Genomic DNA, 27059 nt, shown 5'->3' on the forward strand with positions numbered 1-27059 from the left:
GAACAAGCTGTTACGTAAATGACCAGCAACGGTGGCGGAACTCCTCGCCACGGCCAAAAATTACGCCGACGCCGACGACGCAGAAAAACTAATCCGAGACGACGCTAGAGGTCCCGACCAGCCTTCCCAGCAAGATGACGGTCGCGGTCGTTACGACAACAGGAACCACCGTCGCCCCGACAACCGTGACCACAAAGACGGTTGGGATCGGCGGCGCGACAGCCGCGACGACTTCAGAGGAAAGCGCCCTCGCGACTACGACCACGAAGTAAATACGGTCAAACGTCCCAATGGACGACGGGACTACCAAGAAGACTACAACAAAACGTTGAAGGGACCATGCCAACTACATCCAAAGTCCAATCATACCATGGAAGAGTGCCGCGTCCTCAAAAGTATCTATACACGGCGGGCCGCCCAAGACGACTCCGCCAAGAAAAATAACAAGCGCGACGGGCACGACCACGAAGATGAGGATGAGGACCAAGATAGGGACCCCCGACACCAATACGTCAGCACCACTGACGTGGTCCACTCCATCTTCGGGGGTAAGGTCTCCACTGAGTCCAAGCGAGAAAGAAAGCTGTTAAAGAGAGCCTGCCTCAACATAGACAGCACGGACGGGCTGATCGCAGACCCGAAATTTCTCACGTGGTCCCACAGGGAAATCTCATTCAGCAGGAAGGACCAGTGGGCCGCTATCCCAGAGCCGGGTCGTTTCCCCCTGATTCTTGACCCCTGCATCAACAGCATCAGATTCGAGCGCGTGCTCGTGGACGGGGGAAGCTCCATCGACATCCTCTTCCGCAACAGCCTGCCCGCCCTCAAGATATCCCCTGCACAACTAAAACCTTACGACGCCCAATTCTGGGGGGTTTTGCCAGGTCAAAGTTCAGTGCCTCTCGGACAGATAACATTGCCTGTCCAATTCGGCACACCTGACCACTTCCGGACGGAGTTCATCAACTTCGTAGTCGCGGATTTCGACGGGACCTATCACGCCATACTGGGCCGACCATCGCTGACAAAGTTCATGGCAGTCCCGCACTACTCATACCTAGTCCTTAAGATGCCCACGGAGAAGGGTGTCCTAACCGTCAGAGGCAACGTCTACACTGCGTACACCTGCGAAGAAGAAAGCTTCAAGATCACCGAGGCAATCGACCTCTCAATCCGCATGGCAGAAACAGCAAACCAAGCCGCACAGCTGCCTCCCGACCAGCTCCGACTACCCGAACAGGAGACAGCCAGGAAGAACTCAAAATCCAAGGAGTACAAAGAAGTGCAGCTGGTCGAAGGCAGCCCCGAGAAGACAGCCCTCATCGGGGCCAACCTGGATCCAAAATAGGAAGACGCGCTCGTCAGGTTTCTAAGGGACAACGTGAGCGTTTTCGCATGGAAACCCGCAGACATGCCCGGTGTCCCACGAAACCTGATCGAGCACTCCTTAAATGTCTCGAAGACCGCAAGACCAATCAAGCAAAAACTGCGACGGTTCGCTCGTGACAAAAAGGAGGCTATTAGGACAGAAATAACACGGCTTCTAGCAGCCGGATTCATAAAAGAAGTGTATCACCCCGATTGGCTCGCCAATCCGGTTCTTGTACGCAAAAAGAATAATGAATGGAGAATGTGCGTTGATTACACTGATCTCAATAAACACTGTCCTAAAGATCCTTTTGGTCTCCCTCGCATCGACGAGGTGGTCGACTCAACGGCCGGATGCGAACTCCTCTCTTTTCTAGACTGCTACTCTGGTTATCACCAGATCCCGCTAAAGGAAGAAGATCAGATCAAAACGTCTTTTATTACACCTTACGGCGCATACTGCTACACGACCATGTCTTTCGGACTCAAAAACGCCGGAGCCACTTATCAACGGGCCATCCAGCAATGCCTCCACGACGAGATTTGCGATGACCTCGTCGAGGCCTATGTAGACGACGTGGTCGTAAAAACAAGGGACGCGAGCACCCTAATCGGCAACTTAGACCGAACTTTCAAGGCGCTCAATAGGTACAAGTGGAAGCTCAACCCCAAGAAGTGCATTTTCGGCGTTCCTTCCGGTCTACTGCTCGGCAACGTCGTCAGTCGCGACGGCATACGACCAAACCCTTCAAAAGTCAAAGCCGTACTCGACATGCGACCACCGAAGAACGTAAAGGATATCCAAAAGCTAACCGGATGTATGGCCGCCCTCAGTCGCTTCATCTCAAGGCTAGGAGAAAAAGGCCTCCCTTTCTTCAAACTATTAAAAGCGTCGGAAAAATTTTCTTGGACAGAAGAAGCCGACACCGCATTCAACCAGCTTAAGACCTTCCTCACTTCACCACCTGTCCTTACAGCGCCTCAGCCCAATGAAGACCTACTCCTTTACATTGCTGCAACCGACAGGGTTGTTTCCACGGCAATAGTGGTCGAGCGAGGTGAACCAGGTCACGCCTACAAGGTCCAGAGACCAGTTTACTTCATAAGTGAAGTCTTAAACGAGTCCAAGGCCAGGTATCCACAAATACAGAAGCTCATATACGCCATTCTAATAACGTCAAGAAAGCTGAAGCACTACTTCGACGGCCATCGAGTCCTGGTGACAACCAGTTTCCCTCTCGGGGACATCCTGCGCAATAAAGACGCCAATGGCAGAATCGTGAAATGGGCAATGGAATTATGTCCATTTTCCCTGGAGTTCCAGAGTCGCACCACTGTCAAGTCTCAGGCCCTGGTCGATTTCATTGCTGAATGGACGGATCTCAACGAGCCTTCCGTTCCCGATGTCTCAGACCACTGGTCAATGTTCTTTGACGGGTCCTTGAACATCAACGGTGCCGGCGCTGGGATACTGTTCGTATCACCCAAGCGGGGTATTTTCGTCCAGGACATCCACGAGCCGAGCGTAGGCTCCTCCCTGGTCGACAAGCAACCCACCGAGGCAATGCTCATAGACGACGCCACTCCGACAACCGGTGGGCGCGACTGGCGTACCCCGTTCATCAAATACATATCGGACGGGACAGGCCTTCAGGACAAAACAGAGAACGAGCGCCTCATTCGACGATCAAAGAACTACATCCTGGTCGACGGCAAACTCATGCGGAAAAACGCAAGCTCCGAAGTACTGCTCAAGTGCATACCCCAAGATGATGGTATCAAGCTCTTAGAGGACATACATGCTGGATCCTGCGGCAATCACGCCGCATCCAGAACGCTGGTCGGAAAGGCTTTCCGAGCAGGTTTTTATTGGCCAACCGCGGTCGGCGACGCAGAAAAACTGGTTCGACATTGCGAAGGATGTCAGTTTTTCGCTAAGAGGACCCACGTACCTGCCCACGAAATTCAAACCATCCTGTCGTCTTGGCCCTTTGCTTGCTGGGGGCTTGACATGATCGGGCCATTTAAACCAGCCCCGGGCAATTTCAAGTTTGTTTTCGTGTTAATCGACAAGTTCTCCTAGTGGATTGAATACATGCCTCTGGTCAAGGCAACCTCCGAGAAGGCTGTGGAGTTCCTCAATCAAATCATACACAGATTCGGCATCCCGAACAGCATAATCACCGTCCTGGGCACTCAGTTTACTGGCACCACTTTTTGGGACTTCTGCGATGACAGAGGCATAGTCATAAAATACGTGTCAGTGGCCCATCCACGTGCCAACGGTCAAGTTGAACGTGCTAACGGAATGATCGTTGACGCCCTAAAGAAAAGGTTGTACACCGAAAACGACAGAGCACCCGGTCGATGGATGAAAGAATTGCCGGCAGTGGTCTGGGGCCTCCGAACTCAGACCAGTCGAAACACAGGGGTGTCTCCCTAGTTCATGGTGTACGGTGCAGAGGCGGTCCTGCCGTCTGACATACACTTCGGATCTCCTAGAATCGAACACTTCGACCAGGCGACCGCTGACAACGCCAGAGAACTCGAAATCAATTGCATGGAGGAAAAGCGTTTAGATTCGTGTCTCCGAACAGCAAAATATCTCGCGGCAGTCAGGCGATACTACAACAGGAACGTCAAGGACCGTTCCTTCGTGGTCGGCGATCTGGTACTTCGATGGAAAACAAGCCAGGAGGGAATGCACAAGCTATCCACTCCCTGGGAAGGACCCTTCGTGGTGACCGAGGTCACACGACCTACGTCCTACAGATTGGCATACCCAGACGGAACACGAGTGCCTAACTCTTGGCACATAGACAAACTGCGACGTTTCTATCCATAAAGTTTTAATAACTTTCCTTTGTAAGTATCTTATAATTGTTGATAATGAAATTCTCTATTTTTTGCCTATACCTTGTCGCACACAGCACTCGGCAAAACTCCTGCAATGGATGCTCTTAACGACTACCAAGACGAATACGGTGACACGTCACTCAGATAATCTTACAGCGCTCAAAACAACAGTCATGACAAAAAGCAAACTTTATTACAAACTTTACATACAAAGTTTACAATAAATACCCTGACGGCCAGACACTAGTCTATTCCTACAGACTACTCTATTGGCCTAGCTGCTCGGGCTGATCACCCGCCTGGCCCTGCTGCCCGGACGAAGGGGTCGGGGCCACCGGCGCCTGGCTGGTCGAGACCGCAGGCGTCGACCGCCCATCTCCCGCAACGGACGCGCCCGACAACTCCCTGGCCGACCTATCTGAACTCGGCTGGTCTGGGGGAGTGGCCGTTCCGCACAGATTGATGTCGCCGATCACTGTCGACGACAAGTCCAGCAGACTACCCCGAAGCTCGTCCGCTTCCTGTGGGCCGACCTCCTTCGGGTACCCCTTCTCCAGCCTGCTCAAGTCGATCAGGGGGTAGTGGGCGCGCACCATGCTGAGGACGTGCGCGCCGGCAAACTCCCCGGCGTCCTTCACGAACTGCTGGAGCCAGTCCCACGCCCGTTGCGCCTTCTCGACCGGGGTCAACTGTGGCGCGCGGGGCTGGCTCTCCGGGAGCTCGGGACTGATCAGGTCTAGGACCGGGGACACTCCTTTCCAGATCCTGCAACAGTTGACCTTCCAGGAGTCCCGGTCCTTGATCAGATCATCCAGGTGCTTCTTGGCGTTCACCTTGAGCACTGCAAACGAAACAAAGCGTTATTTTCGGCATACCAAACAAACAAAGGGGCGACAAGCAGCAGCTAACAAGGCGGCACCCATTACCAGATAATTCCCGGTCCTTTCGACCCAATTCCTCTCCTGCTCGCCGCCCGGACTCCAGCGCACCGGCGAGCTGTTGGCTGAGCTGCTCCTTCTCTTGTCGGAGGCGCGCCACCTCCTCCTCCAAGTCTGCGTGAATCATAAACTGGTCAGTAAAGCAAACTACACAAGTACGCAAAGCTGCTCGGAGCGTGTGACTATCCTTCTCGCTGCCGGTACTGGTCGGCCAAGCGACGAGTGAGGTCGAGACGACGCTCCTCTTGGGCGCTCGTCTCGGCCACCTTCTCCCCGACTTCCGACCGCAGCCGGTCTACCTCCGCGGCCAGGGCCTTGTTCTCGGCCACGACGCCTTCTATCTGGTCAAAGCACCGTTTCCGGTACTTTGCCGTTTTCATTGCGCCCTACAAAGCGAACATATAACGACCATGCAAGACAAGGCATAGAATGTGCAGCAGTACAAAAAGTCGCTTACCTTGACTTCGTCGACGAGGCGCTTGGCCGCGCGCTCCACCCTGGCGGCCTCCTCGGTCTCGGCGAGCTCCTCATGCCCGATAAAGTGATCCCCGCGTTGGCGCCACACATACACATGTTGGCGGCCATCACGGGGACGACCCTCAATCTCTTCCACCTCGTCATCGGAGGCCGCCCGGGTTTCCTCCTCCTGCGCTGCGTCACTCCCGGTGGTGGTCCCAGGCATTACTGGCCCCCGGACCAGAGCCGGGGAGCCTGCAGCCGAAGAGGTTCCTGCTCGGGGCGGCGTGGGGACTCCACTCCCCCCGGCAGGAGGAGGGGTCGGGGCTCTTCCCTCCTCTTCTGTGGAGCCAGCTGGGGGAGCCTCTTCAGCCCTGGTCGGGCTGCCTATCGTAGTCGGTGCCGCGGTCGGGAGCCCCTCGGTGCTCCCAAGCGCGGCTGCAGCTGTAGGCTGCTCTGTGGTCTGAGGGGCCGTATCTTCAGCAGCGCGGACAGGCTCGCCCGTCCCCTGGCTGGCAGCCTGGCCGGGGTCGACATCCGACGCCGCACTACAGGAACAAAAGTGTAATTTAAAAAAAAGCAAAGAGGAGTCCAAAATACGTAAGTCGAACACTTACAGGTCTGATCGACGGTGGGTCGCGGTGAACCTCCTCCTCGCCCGGCCGGTCGGCACCTGCGCCCCCATCTCGACAACTTGCGGTGCAGGGGGGTCGCTGGCCACTCGATCAGTAGCGGCCGGCGTATTATCTGGGCGGCTCCGAGGCCGTCGGACTAACGACGGTGCAGCCTCCTCCTCGTCGTCGTCGTCGTCGACGATCCGCACGAGCCGACGACGTTTCGGCGCTTGGCTGCTCTCCGCCGGTAGATCTGCCGGCAACATCGGTGTCGGCAAGGGATCTGCCGGCAATGGCCTTTTCCCCGCTACCCTCTCCTCGGTGGTCGGGACGGGGCGGGCTTGTTCCTCCTCACTGCTGGTGTAACGAGTACACCTAGCAGCATCGTCTTCTGGCAGGTCTTCTCCCGCAGGATTCTCCATCCCCGGTGCCAGTGATACATACACTGTGCACCGGTCGACATCGCCGATCTGCAAAAGCAACAAAGATGAGTCAGCTACAGACGATATACGAATGCTAAAACAAAATACTCTGCAACATACCTTTGGTGCTGGTCGGCCTAACTTGAAGGCTTGCACCCGATCACTGCCGCGGATGAAGCCTCCGTCCGCAAAGTTGAACAGCTCGTTCAACAGCCGTTGTACCTCCGCCTTCTCCAAGATCTCCGGTCGCATCCTGGTCGGGTCCACGCTTCCGGAATACTCGTACGCCGAGTGCACCCTCTTCTGGCAGGGCATCACCCGACGACAAATGAAGTTGCCGACCACGCCAAGCCCATCCAGGCGCGACCAGTCGATCAGCTTCATCAGATCCGCCACTTGACCGTCGAACTCCGGGCGGTCGGTCCAGCTTACCCTCTTCTCGGGAATGTACCCCACGTCGCAGAACGTGGAGCTGCCCGGTTCCTCCCTGACGTAGAACCACTTCCTATACCATTCGGTCAAGGAAGTGTTCCATGGACAGTGCAGGTAGTGATTCTTCATTCCATCACGAAGGTTGAGGTACACTCCACCTGCAACCTTGGAGCCTCCAACTGCTCCCTTCTTCCTCAAGCAGAAAAGGTAACGAAAAAGATCGAAGTGCGGCTCTATGCCAACATAGGCCTCGCACAGATGAATAAACGTGGAAATAAGGAGAATTGAGTTCGGGTGCAGATTGCAAATCCCGATCTCATAATACAGAAGAAGACCTTGGAGAAAAGGATGAACCGGAACCCCAAAGCCCCTCTTAATGAAATCTTCGAACACGACGATCTCACCGGCACGAGGGTCGGGGAAGCTTTCTCCTTACGGTGCTCTCCAGCCGCCGAGCTCCGAGCTGTGCAGGAGTCCCATGTCAACGAGGTCACCGAGGGATTTGGTGGTGCTGCGGGACTTCTTCCACTCCTTGGCCATCAGTTCAGCCCTCTTCTTGGCGTTGCTCTTCGCCATTGGAGGTGAGAAGTGGATTTGGGTTACGAAGATGCAGGTGATTGAAGGAGGCGAAAATGGAAGGCTTGAGGGCAATGGCAGGGTAAGGAGTACAGGCGGAACTGTCAGGTTTTTATAACCCGCAACTCCACCTCTCCCACTTCCCGTATTCTCGGAAAGTGGGCGGGCCATGCGGCGGATGCGGCGTTTCGGTTTATAATGATTATAGACAATTAATGCGGCAGAGTTTTCGTACCAATTGATGGTTCCCTTTTTCTCAAACCACGCAAAGGGCGGCTGTACAGTTGCCAGGCGCAACTTTTCATGCGTCCATCTGACAACCCATCAGGAGGTCTCGTCATGTCAACTTTAACTGAAAAGATCGTTTCAATAAAAAGAAGACAAATATGCCAGAGAGTCAACAATCCGGGGACTGCACCGACCACCGAGCACTTGATGCTCGGGGACTGGTCGCCCAGTCCATCAGCTCGGAACTTCAAGCACTGCACCGACCACCGAGCACTCGACGCTCGGGGACTGGTCGCCCAGTCCATCAGCTCGGAACTTCAAGGACTGCACCGACCAGCGAGCACTCGACGCTCGGGGACTGGTCGCCCAGTCTATCAGCTCGGAACTTCAAAGACTGCACCGACCACCGAGCACTCGATGCTCGGGGACTGGTCGTACAGTATAGCAACGCAGAATTCTAAGGAGCGCACTTGGTGCTTGGGGACTGCACCGACCACCGAGCACTATACGCTCGGGGACTGGTCGACCAGCCCACCAATTTGAGAATTCGGGGACTGTACCGACCACCGAGCGTTATATGCTCGGAGACTGGTCGATTAGTCTATTCAATTGCAGACGAGCATGATATGCTCGGGGACTGGTAAATTCAATTTTTTAGACCTTGCTACAAGGCTCATACTTCGCCTTCCAGCAAGCTCGGGGACTACATCGGTACGATGCATCTGGCGATGCATCTCAATTTCAGAATTTCTTTAAGAACTTTTCTTTTGATCCTGGCACCACGTGTCTACGTCACCTACTACCAGGCTCGGGGACTAAGTGGGCACACTTCACCTTGCGGTGAATATGCTTGCTATTTTGAAGACTATACTTTTCAGAAAAGTAAAGTGGGCACACTTCACCAAGAAAGAAATCTTTTTTAATTTAGAGCACCATGCATTCTTCAAACAACCTGCTTCTTCGATGTCAATGTTGATCAACTGTTTTTTGAGTTGGTCAAAATACTGTTGCAACTGTTTGGACGACTTTTCTGCTTATTGAAGACGTCAAGCCTCACTGATCGAAGAAGCTCAAGACGGCGTGCTACATCACAATACATGGTGCTCGGGGACTAGCTGTGGGGGTATAAACCCCTATACCCTTACGGCTAGACTTCGGCCAGGAAGCTTGGCCCATTACGAGACGAGTTCAAGGCTTGATCCGACAACCTGGAGTTTCGCGCAAGGAAACAAGATGGGGAGATCAAGCAGGATTCTAGTCGGTTAGAATAGGAATTGATATCAAATTATCCATGGCAATTGTAACCGACTAGGATTAGTTTCCAGATCTGTAACCCTGCCCTCCAGACTATATAAGGAGGGGCAAGGGACCCCCCTAGGATATCATATTCTCTCAACACAAATCAATACAACCAGACGCAGGACGTAGGTATTACGCCAACTCGGCGGCCGAACCTGGATAAAAAGCTTGTCCGTGTCTTGCGTCACCATCGAGTTCGTAGTTTGCGCACCGTCTACCGATAAACTACTACCGTGGGTATACCCCAAGGTAGACTGCCGACCAGCTTTCGTCGACAAGAGGTGTCTAAAGATTCTTTGGAAAAAGTGTAGAAATAAAGCCAAAATTGAGGCTTCCGTGGCAGAGGCATTCATAGTGGAGGAGGTGTCAAACTTCACAACGACGTACTATACTGAGAACCTTCCCACCGGCGCACCCCCTCGTTACAACGCCGATGAGAGTTCATCGACCCTGAGTTTATTCAAAGGGCAACTCGGAAGAGGAAGCGCAGGTACCCACAAGCAGTTGCGAGATCATGTGTGGCACACTATCATGCTCTACGTGTTGATGAACCTTGACGAAGTGGAGCCTTATCGAATGTAAGTTCTCAATGATCTTGTTACATACGCCGTCAATATCCTCTACATATCAAAAGAACAGTGAGCTTGTCTCTTGTTTTTTCAGAAAGTTTGTGAAAGAACAATGGAAAGGGAGAAGGGCTCCCACCATCCAAGAAGAAGACAATCTTCTCAAAAATGCCGTGCCTGATTTTATTTCTTGGTTCCGTACAAAGGTACCATCCAACCTACCTCGTTCCAACTTTGAGATTCCACTTTGCTCCTAGGAGCGAGTAATGTAACAATCTACCTGGCCTCACCTTGCAGGCCCGCACGGATGCAGAAATGGATGGTGAATTGAAACAGGTTGCACGGGGCTTTGCTACAAGGGTAAAGTCATTCACCGTTTATGATGTGAATGGCTATCGCTTTCGCACGAGAAGGCACGAGGAGAGTCGGCCCAACCTAAAGACCACATGCACAGGAGTTCATACACCCGGCAACGATGACTGTGACTATTATGGCATAGTCGAAGAAATATATGAGCTTGACTTTGAGGGCCCCCAAGCTCTTAAACCAGTGGTGTTCAAATGCCATTGGTTCGATCCTGAGGTCATCAGAAGAGCTGATGACATTGGGCAAGTCGAAATTCGAAAAGATTCCATCTATAAAGGAGAAGATGTCTATATTGTGGCTCAACAGGCCACGCAAGCTGATGACATTGGGCGACTTCGAGGAGTGATATTCACGTGGACTTGTGGTTTATGTTATGAACTTGTGGTTTATGTTACGAACTTATGGTTTATGTTGGACGTAATGTTAGATTTGTCATATCTATGTGGATTTGTGATATCTGTGGACTTCGATATGTTTCATGTGTTATACATGGGGATTGTGATATAGATAAAGGGATTTGTGATATATATATATACATATGTGGCTGTGCATGTAAAAAACAGAGAAAAAACAAAACTAAATTCCCAGCTTTGCCGAGAGCCTGGATGGCTGGCACTCGGCAAAGATAGAAAGCCGGGTTCAGAAGAATTACAGCTTTGTCGAGAGCCTGGCTGTGTGGCTCTCGGCAAAGGGGTTCTTTGCCGAGAGCCTGGCTGTCTGGCTCTCGGCAAAGGCGGTCTTTGCCGAGAGACTTTCTGCAAGGCTCTCGGCAAAGACCTCCTTTGCCGAGAGCCAGCCTGGCAGGCTCTCGGCAAAGGTTTTTTTTAAAAAAAAATAAAGAATCTTTGCCGAGAGCCTGCCAGCACGGCTCTTGGCAAAGACGACTTCAATATTGACGTTTCTTGACGGCGCCGTAGGCTTTGCCGAGGGCGTTTCTGGCCCTCGGCAAAGTCTTTGCCGAGAGCTCTTTGCCGAGAGCCACGTGTCAGGCTCTCGGCAAAGCCTTTGCCGAGGGCTTTTAGGCGTTTGCCGAGGGCTCTCGGCTCTCGGCAAAGAAGCCGGATCCAGTAGTGACACCCGCAGGTTTTGTATAAAGAAGCAAAATAGTACTTTGACTAAGGAATGAAGATGGGAGAGACTGAACAAGTGTAATGTGAACAAGTGTAATGTGATTCAGAAAACAGTTAGTTTTGAGAAACTTTGACTCGCCAGGAAACTTTGAGTCTTATGGTCAAATTTAAGAAACTTTGACTCCAAGAAAGTTAGAATGACGTATAAGTTATTTGTAGAACTTAGTTATGTAAAATAGTGCTAGACAATTATTTTTAGAAATTGTTACTATTCAGTAATAAAATATATGTTTATGATAAAATTTGAGTTGAAGAGGTCACTAATTTGTGTGGAGTACCTTGTTTTTCATCATTATAACATTATGCGTAATATTGCTCATGATTGATTATGAGCAATGTATAAAGCTCTCTTTCATCAAATAAGAAAAAAAGAAAGAAAATACCATCATGAGAACTTGTTGCGATGAGTTTGGCTATAAAGTTGTATAAAAATCGTATCGAAAAAATTATGACAAAAAGCTGTGGTCATAGATTTTATCGTGCAAAATGTAAAAAAGCTGTGGTCGTAGATTTTATCACTGATTATATGCACCTATATCCTTCCTAGAGCATATACATTTTCCATCTTCTCAAATTACTACAGAATACATACCTCAGCATTTGTTCTTTGTCTACTTCCTTAGGGTTGTATATATGGTTATGTATACCACCCACCCTTGTTATTAGATTCCTTTTCTGTGCTCTCGTCAGCATACGAACGTACTACAACGTACGTGTCAAAAATAGCAAGTGACAAGTGAGCCACACTGGATTAGGATTAGTCCTCTCTATGACGTCAGCCAGCCAGACACCCCCAATGTAACGAACTACACCACCGTGCACGCTTCGTCCTGCACCTTGCCGCCGCCTCCGTCGACGTCGAGCCGGCCGCTCTCCTCGGCGTCGTAGCTGGCGTGCACGCTGTAGAGCACGTACACGAGCAGCGCGGCGGCAGAGAAGATGGCGAAGCGGACGTAGGAGGGGCGGTCGAGCGATCCGAGCAGGAAGACGTTGAGGAAGACGGACGCGGCGGGCACCCAGGGCATCCCGGGGACGCCCCACAGCTCGGGGACGCGCGCCTGCGGCACCAGCGCCTGGAACGCGGCGACCGCGGTCACCGCTAGCGCCGCGCACGCCGCCAGGAGGCCCGCGCGCACGCCCCGCGGCTCGGGCGGCGCCAGCTTCCACGCCAGCGTGAAGGCGAGCGCGGACAGGGAGAAGACGAGGAGGAACGCGAGCGTCGGCCATCTCGCGCCGCCGCCGCCGCCGACGTAGCGGCGGTACACGACGGCGTTGGCCACCATGTAGAAGACGAAGAGCGTGCCGATGCAGACGAGGTTGAGCAGGATGTCCAGCTCCGTGAACAGCGCCAGCGCCGCCGTGAAGACGCCTGCGTGCGATGCGATGCAAGTCAGCCGCCGCCCGCCGTCGCCGGCGTCAGAATGCCAAATTGAAGAGCTGGAACGGGCGGAACCGCGCTCACCGAGGAAGGCGGATGCGTTGACGGGGGTGGCGGTGCGCGGGTTGACCCGGGCGAGCCACGCCGGCATGACGCCGGAGCGGCCGATGACGCACAGGTACCGCGCCTGGCCCAGCATGGCCACCATGAGCGAGGTGAGGATGCCGAGGCTGGCGCCGGCGCCGATGACGTTGGACACCCAGGCGCACCGCTCCCGCCCCTTGAACGCCCCCGAGAACGGCGCCTCCGGGTCAATCTGCAGCACATGATCAGCAAACGGAGAAAAGAGAAACATTCAGACAACTTGACCAGACCAGACCAGGTGATGAAAAAGAAGTGCCGCAGATTGACTGAGAATTATTACTCCTACTGGTTGTCACTGTTATTCGTGGTTGCAGGTAGAAGGAAGGGAACCACACGATCGAAAAAGGTAGTGAAAAATCTCGATGCTTTTGCTTCTGTTAATATTTACAGAAAGTGGATTCGATTCGAGGCCGTCGGTCCAGGAGAGATTGGGACAGCAGATTCATCATCCCAAATCACACACACCACCAACATCCCAGAAAAAAGCTGAGTGAGACATGGAACAAACAGAAGCCAGATGCTATAGTACTAGAACTAGCCCAATTGACCATATATTCCCCTGAGCCTGAGGTGAGGTAACCTACGCAGCCAAAGATGAGCTCTAAAATAGCCTATATATATATTTTCCACAACAAGAAGGAAATGGAAGGCCCCCAATGTCCGTCTACTGTAAATCAGTACTGGCAGCATCAATCGTGTCGTCTGCAACTATAGCCAGCCAATCGGCCTTTACATAGCATATCCAAATGCTGTTTTGTTAGATGGAATCTTGAACTAGGCAGAATTTTGGCATCTTCAAAAAAAAGTTTCATAGACTGGATCCGGACACGTACCGCGTCGTAGGGGAGGAGCATGGACATGGAGGCGGCCATGAGGCAGTAGAGCACGGTGACGACGACGACGGATCCGGAGACGCCGACGGGGATGTCGCGCGCGGGCCGCTGCACCTCCTCGGCCATGGTGGACACGGCGTCGTAGCCGATGTAGCTCAGGTACACCATGGCGGCGCCGTTGAAGACGCCCACGGCGCCGTGCGGGAAGAACCCGCCGGGGCTGCGCGACGGGTCCGCGGGGCGCGTCAGGTTGCGCGCGTCGCCGTGCCGGAACCCCATGCCGATGATGAACAGGATGAACGCCACGTGCACCGCCGTCAGCACCATGTTCACCACCGAGCTCTCCTTGGTGCTGTGCTATTCAAATGGAGGGGGAGGGAAAAATAAAACAATCCTTCAGACGCTGCTCCAATCCAAATTTGATCCTCATCTTTCGACAGCATTTGGCGTAATAAAAACATTCCACCACGTAACCAAAAGGAGGGTACTCCAACACTGGAGAACACAAAGACCGACAAGATTCCTTGCCACGGAACAAAATCTCCATTTGAAGGACCCTCTGCAACCAGAAGGCAGCAAAATGATCGAGGAGGAGAGTGTCGTGCATTCCTTGTCATCGTGCCACTGCCCACTACTAACGCAGACAGCAGAGGCAGCAGCCAGCCAATGGAGAGTGACACACCAAGAGGCTGACATCACGAGACGATGAGATTGAGAAGGAGAGGGAACCTGTAGCAGATGCAGACGGTGATGAGGAGGATGACGGCGACGGCGACGAGGTCCACCTGGTTGAAGCCGTCGGGCAGGGCGTGCACGGTGATCCGCCACTGGCTGGGCGCGTCCACGCCCACCGCCGTGCCGAGGTACGCCGTGAAGCTCCGCGCCACGGCGGCGTTGGAGAAGACGTACTCCATGATCAGGTTCGCACCCGTCAGGAACGCCGCCAGCTCACCTGCAACGGCCGCTGTTCAGTCAGTGCGAGGTCACCGGAATAAAGAAAGCACAGCTCGCCGGTGTGTTTTTTTGGAAGAAAAAAAACCATGGAATTTGCACGGCAAATGCAGGGTTGTTTACTGACGGAGGAAACGGTGGCTGCGAGTCTGCGAAAATGACCGTGCCCCTCTGTCCTTGAATTCAATTTCCTTGCGGATGTGGGCGAAAGCGCAAGCCGTTTGGGTTTGGATTGGGCCCGTGATAAATTCTGTTGGACGTCGCCGTCGTCGTACCGTCCTTTTTTAAAAATCAGTTCGTGGCAGGTGTAAATAGCAGCAACCATTGACAAAACATCGCCTCCTCTTATGCGGTTTTTTTTATTTGGTCATGTTCCTCTGTACTTTTATATATGTTTGATTTGGAAGTGCATTATTATTAAGATGATGATGAATTTACGATGACGATTCGTGCTGCGAAAAAGAAGAAACTGAATTAACTGCCGACAAAATGAAAAGCAGATCTTTTCGGAGGAGAAACAAATCTTACTTTTTAAGGAAAAAAAAATTGTACTAAGGGGTCAAGGATTCCTTGAAAGGAAAGAAAACATCACCATGACGACAAATATGCCTCCCGGCCCTCTCCAACGCAAAATAAAGTGATGTTTTTTATTTGAAAAAAAAAGGGTCAAATTGGCATTGTCTCGTGCCGGTTCGTTCGAGAAACAACGATCTGCAGCGCAGCGGTCATGAAGTGTAGCATGCATGACGCGCGCCTCGTAGCAATTAATTGGATAAACCAAAAGGAAGGGGAAATACACATGCAACAAGATACATACTATACGCTATGAGTTTATTATTTCAAGAAAAGGGCGTTTCGTGAAAAGAAAAAAAAAGGAAAAAAAATGTTTCTTTTAATTAATGGATGGATCCATCGACGCGTGTGTGCATGTCATCAGTCATCACGTACAGCTCACAGGCAGCTAGCAGCGCCTGCAGTGCCGCGCGAACCGCAGGAACGGAAGAAACGGAACGAAACCAAGCGACGGCGGCGTCCACGCGCAGCACGACAAAACGGACTCAACTCACCGAAGGTGACGCGGAGGTAGCTGAAGGCGCCGCCGGCGACGGGCAAGTCGACGGCGAACTCGGTGTAGCAGAAGGCGGAGAGCAGCGCGCACAGCCCGGCAATGGCGTAGGAGACCACGACGCCGGGCCCCGCGTGCAGCCGCGCGGCGCGGCCCGTGGTGACGAAGACGCCCGCGCCCACCATGCCGCCCAGGCCCAGCCCGACGAGGTCCCACCACCGCAGCGCGCGCGCCATGTCGGCGCCCGACCGCGCGCGCACCCGGCTCATCTCCTCCCCGGCCGCCGTCGCGGCGAACGCGCGGCGCGACAGGCGGCGCGGCGTCTGCGCTAGCGCGCGCCCGTACGCGCGCCAGCTCGCGAACGACGAGGAGGAGGTACCCGTGCCGCCGGTGGCGGCGGCGGTGACCTCCGCCGGGCGGTGATGGTGGTGGACGTCGTCGGACGACGCTAGAGCCGCCTTGTCCATGGCCGCGGCAAAAAGCGCGCCCACGCCTTGGGGTTGGGCTGGGTTGGTTGCTGGTGGAGCGGTGGTGTACTGGTGTGGTGGTGGCGGGAGTGATCAGAGGGGGGTTTGGCGGCGGGACGGAGAAGCGGGTGGCGAGGTGGGGAGGGAGAGGGTGCGGGGTATATAAAGAGGCCGAGCGGGCGGGCAGGGGTGCATGGTGGTAACTGGCAACTGCCACTAGCTGAACACTGGGAGCTGGTGATTGGTGAAGAGCATGGCAACGCCACAGGTACAATTTCCAGGGGGGGTCGGTCAATTGGATATGGACGGAGCCAGAAATCTCAGGGATTCGATTCGATTCGATTCATGGAGCTGCTCCTACGCGCCGTCCTGCGGCATGCAATGTTTGCATCCCTGATGGAAATTACGGCGTCCTATCTGAGGTGGTTTTGGCAATTACCGCCGCAGTAGTAGCAGCCTAGCAGGAGGAGTATATACTGTATTTCTTTTTTTTTTTACAAAAGGAGTATATACTTTACTATCGAAATAGGCCTTATCTAGTTCACCTCAAAAACTAAAAACTTTTTAAGATCTATCATATCGAATCTTGTGGTCCATGCATGAAGCATTAAATATATATAAAACAAAATTAATTACGTAATTTATCATAAATCGCGAGACGAATTTTTTAAGTCTAGTTACTTTACGATTGGATCTAAACGAAAATACTACAGTATCAAAATTCAAAAAAAAAATTGAATCTAAACAAGGCCATAGTGGAATTGGAGTGTCAAGACCAAATCGATCGAGTGCATCCATGCATGCATATCGAACTAGGGCCTTATTTACTTCCACTCTAAAACCAAAAACTTTTCAAAATTTCTCATCATATCGAATCTTTTAACGCATATATGAAGTATTAAATATAGACGAAAATAAAATCTAACTACACAGTTTAGTCAGAATTTAGACGAATCTTTTGAGCCTAGTTAATCTATGGTTGAACAATAATTACCAAAAAAAACGAAAATGCTACAGTATGGTGAAATTTTAGGGCTCTAGTAGTAGTAGGTGCAGGGAGGCCAACTACACGTACTACACTCGTACTAGCCTAGTTAGTTCTTAAAATATTTTGTAAAATTTTTTATATTCTTCGCCACATCGAATCTTGTAGCACATGTATTGATCACTAAATATAGATAAAAAAATAGTTAATTATATAGTTTACTTGTAATTTACGAGACAAATTTTTTAAGTTTAGTTAATTTATGATTTGACAATATTTATCAAATATAAACGAAAATACTACTATTTTTATTTTGCAAAAAAAATTTTGGAAGTAAATGAGGCCTATTTGGTGTCAAATACAAACTAGGGCCTTGTTTAGTTTCGAAAAAAATTTAGATTTTGTTACTGTAGCAGTTTCGTTTTTATTTGACAAACATTGTTTAATTATGAACTAACTAGACTCAAAAGATTTATCTCGTGATTTATAGGTAAACTGTGTAATTAGTTTTTGTTTTTGTTTTTGTCTATATTTAATACTTCATATATATGTTGTAAGATTCGATGTGATAGTGAATCTTAAAAAGTTTTTAGTTTTTGAGTGACACTGCCTAGCATCGGAGCGAAAGCTTATTTGGTGCCGTTCGTACTGGCGCTACGTGCATATCATCCCCGCCGGTGCTTGTTGCCGGCCACGTCGTCGTCCTACGGCGGCGGCAGAGTTAAGCGGCATAAACCGGCGTCACGCGTACGGCGAGGAAACGGACTGAAACCAACTGGTTTTCTTTGACACACAGAAAAAAAAAGTTATATGTTGGTTTAATTGAAAATATCGTTTGTGAAAAATTTTACTAAATAATTGATAAATTTACCAGATAAGCTTAAGCTAACAAAGCTACCTAAGTTTTTGGCATGACGCCAGTGCGTCAACCAACTTCTTTTAAAGAGTGTACGTGGTGTACGCATAGAAACATCTCGGGTACCTGCGCACTAGTTAGGATTCCGATTGGTTTGGCATGCAACGGTATAAGCGTCACATATTATATACAGGCCCTATTCACTTCCGGTAAGTCAAACATAATCGACTTAACTAGATGTATTAAAAAATAATACATAATTAGAATCATTGAACAGATTTATGAATCTATTTTTATAATAAATTTATTTGAAGATACAAATATTACTAATATTTTCTATAAATCTAATTAAAATTTTTAAAAAGTTTGATTGGTAGGTATTCTATGGTGACACTTAATAAGGGATAGAGAGAGTACTCCCTTCATACCTATAAAGAAAGTTGTTTAGGACAACGATACGGTCTTCAAAGTATAACTTTAACTCCTTGTTTTTTATAAAAAATATTTATCAAAAAGTGGTATATGTATATTTTTATAAAAGTTTTCTTTTCAAGACAAAGCTATTCATTTGGGTTTCACATTTTCAAACTCAACAACTTAAAAATCATTCATGACTTATGTTCTCAATGTTTGACTCAAATTTTATGTAAAATAACTTTCTTTACAGAAAAGTACATGTAAGCGTCGTCATCGCTAGACAAATGGACAATTGTGGCAACAAAACCGAAACTTGAGTGCCTTGGCCAATATACCCGCCGGGTGCATTGGTGGTAATAAAAATGAAATCTTCAAGCAGCAGGCAAGCAAATACCGAAGGTTTTCCACTGATTTAACGTCTGATTGGGAGGGGGCCGGCCGCAAATCAGCTGATAACTGATGCTGTGTACACACACACCCGTGACATGCAGAAAGGCGCGCAACTAGAAGCTTTTGCTTTTGTCGTTTTGGACACAAAAAAAAGAAGCCGCCAAGTTGGAGATCCATGCTCACGCACGTACAGTAGTACATAACTGTCTCCAATGGCGTTCTTGTGAAGCGCTGGCGTCTGGTTTCTTCTTTTCCGCCTTGCAACTTCTGTCCTTGTCGATCCTCTCTACAAATGGATCATACGTATATATAGGCATCCACGTAATGCATGGCCGACAGGGAAAAAATATACTAATGGAGTCCAAAGTCTAAACCCATATTATGGGGTCTACTCCTATATTTAAACCTACACTTGATGATGCACGTCGTTCCTCCTTTATTTCTAGACACAACGTTACTATAGTCTGTGTTTAGAAAACACAACTTGCTATTTTGGTCCTATTCGCTTGAGTTTATTTGTCGAATGTGCCCAACATTGAACGGTATTTTTTTCTCATAATAAATCAATGAATAACAATTTTAGACATGACTTTTCAGCTAAATGAATAGGCTCGGCTTCATCTACTCACATTTGTCTTAGAAGTGGGTAGTTCAAATGCAAAATGATGGAGTTGCTTTAGATTACCCTTTTATAGTGGCATATATGCAATGGAGCTCCTTTAGTTCTCTTGAATGATGGTAAATATAATTGAGAAGTGCTCCAGTACTCCTCTTCTAAAAACGGCACGGATCTCAAAGTATCTATCTAATTAACTAATTATTTTAAAAAATATATCTTTTACCGGGTTTCACCTGAGCCCATTCAAGCCCGGTCCATGCCTATCCCATACCCAAGGCAAACCCCAAAACCCCTTGTTCTGTTTCCGTTTTCGTGAGGTCCGGCAAGGAGCAGACTGCAGACCAGGTCATTTTGTTTTAGTGAGGTCCGATGACACTTATGAAGAATAGAACGGATCAATGCTGTGGAGAGACGGGAGACTGCGCAATGCACTCGCCGTCATGGCGTCGCCGTACGCCGCTGGAAAGCCAGCGCTGCCGCCCGCCGGCGCCACCACGGAGAGCTCGCATGAAGAGGTTCACATCTCTTCCTCTGATGAGTCTGCTCCTTGCTAGCTTGTGGGCTAGGAATGAGCTGGGCTTGAATGGTCTAGGGCCACACGGGGGGCAGTTGAAAATAAATTAGCAAAATAATTTAATTAATTATTAAATGAGCCGCTTTAAGATCTGTGCAAGTTTTAGAAAAAGGAGTACGGGAGCAATTGCCAATATAATTAACACTAGAGAGTAACTTTAAATTATCTTTTTATAATAGCATAGATGATAATTTAGAATAAGTTTTTTTAGGTTAACTTCGATTATTACACATCCAGTGATCGTAAAAGAAGGAGGTGGCCGAACCATCTCAGACGTCGTCGACGATTGTGATTGAACGATAGGTTGTAAGCTCATCATATATATAGGGACTGTTTAGATTGGGGATGAAAATTTTTTGGGTGTCACATCGAATGTGTCGGAAGGATGTCGGAAGGGGTTTTTAGAAACTAATAAAAAAACAAATTACATAGCTCGTCAGGAAACTGCAAGACAAATTTATTAAGCATAATTAATCTGTCATTAGCATATGCGGGTTACTGTAGCACTTAAGGCTAATCATAGAGTAACTAGGCTTAAAAGATTCGTCTCGCGATTCTAAACTAAACTGTGTAATTAGTTTATTTTTTTATTTACATTTAATGTTCCATGCATATGTCTAAAGATTCGATGGGATGGATGAAAAATTTTTAGAAGGGGAACTAAACAGGGCCATAGTGTTTTTCTGAAGATACAATGGGGGAGGTAGAAGGAGATTCACTGAAAATAGAAACAATTTTTTTTTGGGGACGACCACTCTTTCCATGGGGTTGGATCACTCGAGTGAATTTAATTTATCCACAAATTTGTATGTGCTTTCGGTGGGGGTAGGAGGCTGGATCCACCCTTTGGTGCATGTTTAAATAATCGAAGATACCCGTGAAATTAAGGCCTCCCATCGAATCTTTGGATCCATACATGAAACATTAAATGTAGATAAAAAAATAAACTAATTACACAGTTTAGTTAAGAATCGCGAGACGAATCTTTTAAGCCTAGTTACTCCATGATTAGCCTTAAGTGCTACAGTAACCCACATGTGCTAATGACAGATTAATTATGCTTAATAAATTTGTCTTGCAGTTTCCTGACGAGCTATATAATTTGTTTTTTTATTAGTTTCTAAAAACCCCTCCCGACATCCTTCCGACACATCCGATGTGACACCCAAAAAATTTTTGTTCCCAATCTAAACAGGTCCTAAGGCAATCCGTTTATGGGATGAATATCCACCCTATCCAATCCGTTTATCCAGACGAACATCGGTGCCATTAATGAGGCACCCATGCCCATTACCATTAGGCCAGTCTCAATGGCCCATTTTAATACACTGTTTCTAAAACAAATCTGCTGACAAAGCATCAATGAAACAAACAATGAAACAACCTCCACAATGCATAAGTTTCACTTTGATGTTTCCTAGGCTAGGCAAAGCATTTAATTACTGCAAAATGATTGGATCACATGCAAGATGGTGAAACGATTTAGTCCTCAGTGGGGATTTCATCTTGTTTCACCGCGTGGGAAACAACGCCATCGGAGTTTCACCATGGTGAAACTACTTCCTTCTCTTTCCTCTTCGTTTCATGCAAAAAGTGCAGTTTTGCTGACATGACGCTCTAATAAATGTGCATGACATCCTGGTGAAACCTCCATTGAGACTAGCCTTAGGGATTGCATTAATCCCAACTGGAGTAGGGCCTTGTTTAGTTCTCAGACAATTTTGTAATAAAAATAATAATTAATTGTATAGTTTATCTGTAATTTGCAAGATAAATTTTTTGAGCTTAATTAGTACTAGATGATTGAATAATATTTTGTTCCTATTTTGAAAAAAAAGAGTAAACAATGACCAGTATGGATGACAAGTGGACCTCCAACGGCGACAAGCTACTCCCGTAGCGAGTAGCGAGCGCTCGGGCGGTGTGCCGGTAGCCCCATTGCCCATTCGCCGTTGCTTGCATTGCATGCCGGAAACGCCCTGCTATCTTGCGCGAAAACCTTGGGGTTTGTTTAGTTCTAAAATATTTTGTAAAATCGATACTGTAGTTTTTTTTGTTTGTATTTGACAAATATTATCCAATCATGGACTAACTAGACTTAAAAGATTCGTCTCGTCAATTTCGACCAAACTATGTAATTATTTTTGATTTTTATCTATATTTAATACTTCATGCATGTGTCTAAATATTCGATGTGATGAGAAATCTAAAAAATTTTGCAAAATTTTTTGAAACTAAACAAGGCCCAACAGCCGTACTACTACCCGTGCGTCGCCGGCAGCGGCGCGTGCGACGAGACGCGACGGCCGACAGGCACAGTGCGGCGGGGCGGCGCCATTAATAAATGCTCGCTTGCTTGTCCTGCACCGCCCTCCTTGTGCCGCTGTGACTGTGAGCGTGACCCCATTGGCTCTCTCTGCTCTCTGACACGACGGCTCACTACCGCCTGCGGCTGCGAGGGTGGGCCGGGCAGCTGGTCGGCGATCGACCGCAGAGGGACCACCCCGGCCGGCTTGCACGCCACTCGAGGAGAAGCCACCGCTCTCTCCGCCTGCTGTGCCTGCCTGCCTTCCTCTCCTGGACGACGGTGGACTCGTGGTCGCGGATGCACTCGCCGTGAACGAAGGCCCGTGAGTTCACACTCAAATTCTAAAAAAAAAAAAATTAAGATTCTCTATCCGTGACCAAGCTACAACAAATTTAAAAATTACACTTAATTTATAGGTGTACAGATGTTTTCATATAGTACATATATGATAAAATTTTGAATCTAATCACTATTTTTATATTTTTTTGGATGCATTGGCACTCTATAATAACAACGTAGCTTCGCCTCTGTTTTCTATCACATCAAATTTTTAAACGTATGCATTAAATATTAAATATATATGTATATAAAGATAACTAATTACACATTTTGTGTGTAAGACGAATATTTTGAGCATAGTTAGTCTATAATTGAATAATAATTATCAAATACAAACGAAAGTACTACAATAGCCAAATCTAAAATTTTTCATCAACTAAACAAGGCCGAAATGGCATTAGATAAAAAAGTAGGAAGACACATGAGGCCTTCTTGAGATTTAAAATCTTTTTGTATTTGGTTATTATAGTATTTTTGTTTATATTTAATAATTGTTGTTCAATTATTGACTAACTATGTTTAAAAAATTCATCTTATAAATTATATATAAATTATGCAGTTAGTTATATTTAATGATTTATGCATATGTTATAAGGTTAAAAAAATCTTGAAAAAGTTTATTTTTAGATGTAACAACGAGGCCTGAGTTTGCCGGTACGGTTGCAGCGTCGACCCGTGGATGCATGGACTTTGCATGCGTGGCAAGAAGCTACCATGGAGGAGTACACTCACTTTCTGCCTGCAGTCGTCGTTGACCTGGAGCTACTTTGCACGTCTGGTTCATCTATTCGTACGCGTCTGTTCTGTTCAACAATGCAATACTCCCTCCGTCCCTGAAAGAATCAATTTCTAGGATCCGTGCCAGTCAAAATTTTTAAAGTTTGACTAACTTTATAGAAAAAAGTAACAACATCTATAATATAAAATACACATTATATGAAAATATATTCTATGATGAATCTAATAATACTAATTTGATACTATAAATCCTAGCATTTTTTTCTAGAAATTTGGTCAAAGTTTAAAAAGTTTGACTTAGGACAACTCTAGAAATTGACTCTTTCGTGGACGGAGGGAGTACAATGCAATGCACTGCACTCTATACTATAATATTATAGTATAGAGTGGTGGCCTTGTTTTAGTTTTTCAAAAAATTTCCAAAACAAATCAGATTACTTGTCATATCGAATCTTACGACGTATATATAAAACATTAAATATAGATAAAAATAACTAATTATATAGTTTGTTTGTAATTTACAAGACGAATCTTTTGAGCCTAGTTAATCTATAATTACACAATATTTTGTCACAGTTTGTTTTATATTTTTTTAGAAACTAAACAAGACCTATATACAATCCGATGGTCGTCGATCGGCAGAACAACAAGGTTGACATATGCGTGTATGCAGCCAAAAAGAAGGGGAAAAGAAGATCAACACGGTCGTGCGCATGCAGTCGGTTGTGATCCGATCCATGGCCCGGACGATCCGTGACGATGCTCGTCGACTGGTGGAGTGGTGGTGGTGCTGGTGCAGCATGCGGTGGCCGGAAAACGACGAGTTAGGCACTCGTACTGGATTCGGCAGGCGATGAGCTGATGAGGTTATGGAATTTACATTAAAAAAATGATGAGAATATGGGAGGGGTTATGGGGTACAACGCGCTTGCCGCTTCTATATATAATGGTCTAATCCTAATTTTAATAGAGGTTTCATGGTAGTTTCATAGATATTAGATATGTTGACATGATATTATTAATAAAAAAAAGATGATAAAAATTTAATGAGAATAGAGAAAGTTTTACAAGGTTATTCTCAATGGGAGTTTTATGATTTAGTTTTCAATGCTTCTAACCATAAAACTCTTTCTACTCATCCATGAAACTTATAGCATCTCTTTCTTTATTAATATGGTATCATATCAGTATATTTAATATTTATGAAATTTTAATGAAACTCTAATGAGACTGGTCTGACAAAAAAAACTCACGAAACCCCACGCGTAATCCTTGTTGCCTTGCTGACCTGAGAGCAACCACAATGTGTATCATAAGGTAGTCCATAGGATTAAAATATTTGCTATCAGGTAACTGGAACATTGTGAGACTAGTCCATAGAGGAGTCCATCTTCTACTATAATGGACCAATCAAAATTATACTAGGTCTCCCCACAAAAACATCCCCCGCTGAGAGCGTTCAGCCATATGTACTCAGAAAAATGCACACGGCAAATCGTCTTCATTAAAATCAAGGGTTCTTGGGTTCGATCCCCACAAAATTATACTAGGTCTCCCCACAAAAACATCCCCGCAGCGCACAACGCGCTATGCCCTGGCGAGCGATCTTGGGTTCGATCCCATGTCATCCATTCGATTATTTTTTAAAAAAAAGCAAAAATTTCTGTCTCTTCATCTTCCTTGGCCAAAGACCCTGCCATCGTGGATTTCTTGCTGGTCGCCGCCTTTCAGCCAATGAGGACCGAGCCACACCGAGATTTCCCACTGTCCTCAGCTCCATCGACAAGACCACGGTGGTCTGCGTGTAGGTGGATTTCATCCAGGTTTTCCTCAGGCAGTAGGAGCCAGCGGGACCCAAGACGCCGCCATGGCTGCGATGGCGGTTTCGCAACGGTGCTGTGTCGTTTACAGCGTTCAGGTTTGTGACCCGAGTGGTCAAGATCCCGCCGGAGAGCATCACACGCATCAAGGACGCGACGGGGCAGATCTGCTCCACCTTCGATGCTGTCACAACGGTGGTGTTCAAGTGCTGCGTGCTGGACATGGTGCTCCCCGACGACGCCGAGGTCCAGGTCGGCTTCACTGCCAGCATGCGGTGCACCTCCTCCATGGCGTGCTGATCCGTGAGGCATCACTTCAGGAGGTGGCCAGCGGGATGCGGGAGGCCAAGGAGGCGCTCACCTCCAGATTAACAGGACTTCTGTTTGGCCATTCGACATCTCCTGCAAGTTGTACGTTCTTCTCTTTGATTTGTTCTCTTTTTGTTTCCTGGCATATATTCATATTTTGTTCTCTTTTTGTGCACTTTTATATTCATATTTTCCTGACATATATTCATAATCTTATGGCTGTGGCAGAACCAAAAGATTTAGTATATCTACTAAACAACTGCCCTCATCACTGGCTTTTTCTGCACGTTGATAGTTGTAGAGACTAATTAAATCATGTTGCTAAGGAAACAATTGATTTGAAAGCTGGAGTGGGCACATAATTAATCTTGTAATCTGACAAAGATGCATTCTTTTTTATAGCATGTACATAAAAAATTATCTCAAGGATATATGACTGTATGTTTTTAGAGGCACAGTATATATGTTCTATATTTACAGTATATGATGCATGCCTATCTTTCCAGTATATTACATGATACATGCTTTGTCATGGAGCCACTATCCGGTATATGATATTAATCATTTTATTTAGGGCCATCTCATGAGTACATATGTACCATTCATTTACTTAACTAGCTGTACACATATTACAGGTTATATTTTTTTCAGCTTATAATCAACTATGACTTTTCATCTCTTTTTGCAATGTTGAAGATTATTTATTTCTAAATCTTTAGTGCTCATTTTAATGGCAATACTGATACAGAGGTGATTGTAATTGTCATAGTGTGGAGCAAAGGAGCACTTGAGGAGTGAATGCAAATAATTTCTTGATCATGAATGAATACATGAGTGCGCATCCCCTTGCATGTTCAAGTGCAAAGGAAATGCCTAATCAAATACCCATTGTTTGCAACATTCAGCAAGCTTTATGCTGAATTTTGCAAAAAAAAAAAAATAGCATCAATGGTATCTCCCCTTTCTAAAGACATGTTTGTGCCATTCCAAAGTTTCAGCAAGCTTTATGCAGATATGACATCAAGGACATCTCCCGTTTCTGAACGGGATAATTGTTTTTGGTGATTTAAATCTTCATCATCCAGTTCATTTGAACTTGGAGCTTTATGCAAGAGAGTTGCCTTCTTATGGCTGCAGGTAGAGATAATAAGCTTGAAGCATGGTTTTGTCTGCAGAAGAGATTCAACACCTCCAGCTTCATTCTTCCGGTCAGTTACGTGGGAGGAAATTGAGTAGGTGTTGCCAAATTAATTCTAGCCGATTGCGGCCAAAGCACGATAAACTGATGTAAAGCTTTGTTCTGAATGCTATGTCTCGACGGCAGACCCTCGTGACTGTGCTGCAAATGCTTCATCTTTATTGAGTTTTTGTGATGGATGTACAATGGCTGGTGTGCTGTCACAAGAATTCTGATGCAAGTTTCTCTAGTCATAAAAAGATGAATTCTGCTAACCATCCTACGTGAATTCTAATGAATCTTAATTAACTTTGGAATAAAAGATATTTGTTGCTTGTTTAATTTGTATTGATAGATGCACCGTGGCGTTAGCACGGATAATATACTTAGTAGCAAAAGGTACACATAAGCTTATGGACTAGCCATAGGAAATAAAA

At 47.5% G+C, this 27059-nt stretch overlaps 2 protein-coding genes across 2 annotated transcripts; one reads left to right on the top strand and one right to left on the bottom strand.

Moving 5' to 3' along the window:
- LOC8073452 (cationic amino acid transporter 6, chloroplastic) lies at positions 11739 to 16217 on the bottom strand. Its single transcript, XM_002442787.2, has 5 exons — positions 15625 to 16217; positions 14336 to 14558; positions 13607 to 13958; positions 12714 to 12945; positions 11739 to 12620 (listed from the first exon to the last, which is right to left on the bottom strand). The coding sequence occupies exons 1-5, from the start codon at positions 16088 to 16090 to the stop codon at positions 12058 to 12060; spliced, it is 1836 nt and encodes a 611-aa protein (XP_002442832.2). The 5' UTR covers positions 16091 to 16217; the 3' UTR covers positions 11739 to 12057.
- LOC8155337 lies at positions 24897 to 26829 on the top strand. The gene is made up of 2 exons (XM_021446470.1): positions 24897 to 25544; positions 26194 to 26829. The coding sequence occupies exons 1-2, from the start codon at positions 25184 to 25186 to the stop codon at positions 26241 to 26243; spliced, it is 411 nt and encodes a 136-aa protein (XP_021302145.1). The 5' UTR covers positions 24897 to 25183; the 3' UTR covers positions 26244 to 26829.

This window comes from Sorghum bicolor, chromosome 8, assembly GCF_000003195.3.
Source record: "Sorghum bicolor cultivar BTx623 chromosome 8, Sorghum_bicolor_NCBIv3, whole genome shotgun sequence".
Classification (NCBI taxonomy): Eukaryota; Viridiplantae; Streptophyta; class Magnoliopsida; order Poales; family Poaceae; genus Sorghum; species Sorghum bicolor.